This window comes from Quercus robur, chromosome 8 (assembly GCF_932294415.1).
Source record: "Quercus robur chromosome 8, dhQueRobu3.1, whole genome shotgun sequence".
Taxonomy (NCBI): domain Eukaryota; kingdom Viridiplantae; phylum Streptophyta; class Magnoliopsida; order Fagales; family Fagaceae; genus Quercus; species Quercus robur.
The window spans coordinates 29,946,883-29,952,063 of NC_065541.1; the positions used below are offsets into that span (position 1 = coordinate 29,946,883).

A 5,181-nucleotide genomic window follows, 5' to 3' on the forward strand; every position below is an offset into this window, starting at 1 on the left:
CAACATTTTCTAACCGGATGTCCTATTATGTCACGTCTTGAAGGATTAGTTACAAAATGGTCGTTGCCACCCCTTTTATTCAGCAAAAAAAAAAAAAAAAAATTAACGAAGAAAAAAAGAAACAAGTGTGGCCGTTATTATTCAGTGTGCATCGATCCGACAAACAAGAAAAAGGTCGGTTGGGAGAAGGGAAATGAGAAAAAAAAAATGATGATGTTGGGTCTTTCAAGTGAAGCATTAAAGAGAGAGAGAGAGACCAGAAAAAGTTGAATGGGGTCACTTTCAAATGGGTTGGTGGTAGCATATAAAGGATCTATATAGTCCACCGAAGCATCGAGACAATCTCTTCAGCCATATAATCAACAGTTATAACTTCTTACCAAGATGTAAAAAAGAAAAACACTGAACAACAAAAAAACAAGTTTAGGGGTGAAAGTTGTAAGGGAGAGAGGAGGCGAGGAGCTAAAAGTTAAGGTGATTGAATGAGTGAGAAAGAGTTTGGGTTGTTGTTATGTGTAGTGTAGCTTGTACAAGAACAGCAGGAGACGCAGTGATGAGATCACAGGGATCTTTAATCCTCTTTCTGACCAAACACTGCCACACTCATCACTGGCATCATCAAGGGCTCTTATAGGCCTACAAAGAATTCCTCTTCCCTATAGCCTCTATATACTGTTCCATCATCACCACCACCACCACCACCCCACCACCACACAAATCTCACTCACATTCTCCTCTCTTTTCTCTCTTTTACTCACTCACAGTGCCTGCGAGGAAAAAATATGGAAAATTTGCAGGAAGTTTCCCAACAAGATCCCTCTTGAAAGTGGGTGTTTCTAGTTCCCTGCTTTGCTTGGTCAAGTGGGGTATTAAATAATTGACCCTATTTGTACTGCTTGGTACATAAAAGAGGCACAATTATCAAAAGCTGTGTAAAAAGAGAGAGAGAGAGAGAGAGAGAGAGAGAAAGGCAGAGAGATGGGTTAGGCTGAAAATAGAGTTCGTTTAGGCTTCTGGGTCTTGCTTGGTTTTCTTTATTCTTTTATCAGAATAGGTTGGGGGCTTTGGTTTGCGGTGTTGAGTAAATGGAACTGGGAAAACTGAATGGCAGGGCGTTTTGGGAGAGGCATCAGCAGAAGCAGAAGTATCAGGTTTCAGAGTGGTGGCAGTTGCACAAGCAACAAGAGGAGAGTACTAGTACTACTGGGAAGAAAAAGGAGAGTAAAGAATCAACAACCCACTAAGAAAAAGTTTGCTGTTCCATTAAAAGCTGGAAGAGCAAAAGCACAACGGACTGAGTCTGGATCCTCAAAGGAATCATCATTATTACCTAAATTCAAGTCACTTAGAAGAAGAGCAACACCATCAAGATTCTCCATCACAACAAAAAGAAAATCATCACCCTCAAGACCCAGTTTTCTATTTCCAGCAATACCCCCATCAATACCAGAACCAAAATCATCAGCAGTTTTTGTATGGAGGCCTAGACTCACTCTCACAACCACAAACCCCAAAGAAACGCTCTCACTTTTTATTTTCAGCTTCAGCTTCAGCTCCGCCTCCACCTCCTACTTCAACTTGCATCGAATATGCAAGAAAAATGGGAGAGAACCACCACCAAGCAAACACATCGACAAGATTTGGGATAAGAAGCGGAGGGGGCGAGATCGTAGAGGTCCAAGGAGGCCACATTGTTCGCTCTACTGGACGCAAGGACCGCCACAGCAAGGTCTGCACTGCAAAGGGACCCAGAGACCGCCGTGTACGCCTCTCCGCACACACCGCCATCCAGTTCTACGACGTCCAGGACCGCCTCGGCTACGACCGTCCCAGCAAGGCCGTCGATTGGCTCATCAAAAAGGCCAAAACCGCCATCGACGAACTCGAAGAGCTTCCAGCATGGAAGCCCACCACTTTGACCATCTCACAACAACAAGACCAGCAGCAACACCAGCACCAGACCCAGATACTCGACGAGAACCAGAATCCAACTGGTATTCACTGCAGCGCGGTGGATACCGTTGCTTCTGGCTGTAGGACAGCAACTACAATGGTGGGTTGCGATGGTGGTAGAGTTTCAGATACTAATATTCATAATCTTCAGCATCAAATGAGCGAGAACCCGAATAATAACAGTAGTAGTAGTTCGAGTTTTCTACCACCATCGATGGACTCAGACTCCATTGCTGACACAATCAAGTCCTTTTTCCCAATGGGTGCATCTGCTGAGACCACACAGTTTCAGAATTACCACCCACCACCAGATTTGCTGTCAAGAACCAGTAGCCAGAGCCAAGATCTGCGGCTCTCACTTCAATCTTTTCACGACCCAATTCTTCTGCACCAGCACCAAGCCCAGACCCATCATCAAAATGAGCATGAGCATGAGCATATGCTCTTCTCTGGAGCCACACCGTTGGGTTTTGATGGGTCATCTGCTGGGTGGTCTGAGCACCACCACCACCCAGCAGAGATTAACCGCTTCCAGAGAATGCTAGCTTGGAATGCTGGTACAGGTGCAGAAACTGGTAGTGCCAGTAGTAGTGGTGTTGGTGGTGAATTTATCTTCAATTCGCCACCTACAACTTCCACTCAGCAACTACTGCAGCCGTTTTTCGGCCAAAACCAGTTTTTTCAACAGAGGGGACCCCTTCAGTCCAGTAACACACCTTCAGTTCGCGCTTGGATAGACCCGACCATTGCCACTGCCACTCATCCCCATCTTATTCCACCAACATTCCATCAGTCTTCCATTTCAGGAATCGGTTTCGCCCCTGGCGGATTCTCCGGGTTTCGAGTTCCAGCACGTTTCCAGGGTGAAGAGGAACACGACGGCATCTCCCATAAGCTGTCCTCTGCTTCCTCCAATTCTCGCCATTGATTGAAAAATAATAATAATAATCCGGAATTCCCTCTCTGTACAAGGTGCTACTTCAAAACCCAGTTCTCGAATTCTTCTTAATATGCTTCCTCATTTGGTTATTAACATTTTCTTTTTTAATGTTAAAATGCTAATGCAGGAGTCTTCTATCTTCCAGAAGGAGGCTAAGAAAGTAAGCTTTTATGCCGATCAAGAATTAGTAGGGAGGAGAATGTTTGGTCAATTCAATCGATGGTGCTTGTACCGTGGGGAGAAGAAATCTGAGTGCAGTTCAGGTTATTCAATCCGTGGTTTGTTTAGCTTCTATCAGCTGATTATGTTTTTAGCTTTGTTGTTATGTTTGCGTGGGCTCTTAAAGCTCAAACGCTGTTTAAGCTTTGTTGAATTGGATTGCTAAGTGTTTCTGTTGTCAGACTTTTTTGTTATGTCATGCTGTTTGCCTTCAGCTTCCATTTTTGGAGTTTCAACTGGTGAAATTGCAACTAGTTTTTTCCAAGAACTGTTTGCTTTCATTTCTATTTTGAACACTTAGTCATAAAACACCAGGCACTTTTTTTTCGTCTACTTTTAGTAATGGTTAATTTCTCAGGTTGATGTGGGGAAGTTTCTTTGTGACTTGTGATTGTTTTGTTCCTTTACTGCATTCCAATGGAACAGTCCAATCGGCCTCAAGGATTTCCTTAAACTTGCAAAAGAATTGAAAGAATATCTTATAATTTTCATCAATTTGGTTGCTTGGGTTTTCGGAGCACTGAACTTGATAGTTCTGGTGGTAAGTTTAAGCACATTCGGTGCGTACTGAACTCACCATCCACTTTGTTCTTACAAGGAAAGAAAATGTCATTTTAGTTACAGCTCATTGATGGTTGAAAAGAAGTAGAATAATAATTTATTCCACAATAATTTCTCCCCCCAAGTTGAGAAGGAAAAAATGTGAAATTTCGTTAAGCAGGTTCTTTCTTGTCCATCTCTAGGAACTTTAGCATATACTATAAACTAACTTGAAAAATGTTTATTATGAATGCGAATTTGCTATATAAGTCTTGAGAACCTATTTACTGAATTAATGCAAGTTGGATGAGTCTTTTTAGTTTATATTTTGAAGGACAAGTTGGATGAGTCTTAATCAGGCCTCAACTTAAATTCATGAACCACCCTGAAACCCCTGTGTGCCCGCATTATTACAAATCTTGTTTCTCTTATTGAGCCTATGTGTTAGAGATTTAAAGCTAGCCTGTATTCAAAAAAAGTTATTTTTAGGTTGTGCAATAAAGAGGGCATAGATCTGAATTACAAGTTGTCAAAATTTCACTTTGGCATTAAAGATCAGGTTGGGTTGGTATCTATGATGTTCCATGATGATTATGACGAGTATGGTTGATAAATATAAGTAACAGGCTGCGTGCCGACCTTGTGGTGCTAAGTGGAGCACATCTGAAGTAGGAACCATAAAAGGGGAATGGATTGTACTCAACCTGCTTAATTATGGAAGAATGCAAAGATGGATACCACCAAAATGTGGTAGTTGGCCATCTGTCTATGGTCCCCTACGCTGTAAAATCTCAGTGCCTAATTGAATTCATCAGTCTTAACCAGGAGCTTTCTTCTACTCTTTAGGGGAGGAGGGGGGAAAAACAGTTGCCTTATGTTGAGATTGTGACATTTGCTTTATGATTGTTGTTACTTATGGTTTGTTAATAGTTAATACGCACGGCAGAGGAATGTGGGTGAAGCATATGTACATAAATGGAGAAGATTTTAATAAACCTTTAGAATTAAGAAAGCCTGAAAGTTTAGGTGGCCAACCGTATTGCTAGTCTTTTAAATGAGAGTAATAAAATCATGAGTACTTGGTGGGGAAATTGGTACGCATGAGCAGAAGAATATGTAGATTAATGGGGGAAGAATGGTAGAGAAGAGGAAAAGGAGACGATGTAGTATTCTTGATGCATATCAAATACCTTAATTAAGGAGGCAAATGAAGAATGTATATAGTTTATATATAATGGACGCATGAGTTGGATTATGCTTTGTTGAATATTCTTTATGTAGTGTAGATATAATATAAATATTAGAGCTTATTTGCCTCTGCATCATAATCTGATATTCCATTGCTTTCTCTCACGCTATGAATGATTGGATTCCGTACTATTTGGACCCTTCTTTCTTAAAGCTTCATATTTTAAAAAGCCATATGCTCTAAGAATCCAAATAATTGAGTTCAGAATTTTCCATCATAGGCCACACGACAATCAGAATAAGTTTATATGTTAGGGAAATGAATTTTAAAGACAAAGCCA

The 5,181-nt window shown here is 41.2% G+C and overlaps 1 protein-coding gene across 1 annotated transcript; it reads left to right on the forward strand.

Moving 5' to 3' along the window:
• Positions 1-364: 364 nt before the first annotated feature.
• LOC126695161 (transcription factor TCP4-like) lies at positions 365-3,333 on the forward strand. Its single transcript, XM_050391811.1, has 2 exons — positions 365-2,925; positions 3,021-3,333. The coding sequence occupies exon 1, from the start codon at positions 1,601-1,603 to the stop codon at positions 2,879-2,881; it is 1,281 nt and encodes a 426-aa protein (XP_050247768.1). The 5' UTR covers positions 365-1,600; the 3' UTR covers positions 2,882-2,925; positions 3,021-3,333.
• Positions 3,334-5,181: the final 1,848 nt, after the last annotated feature.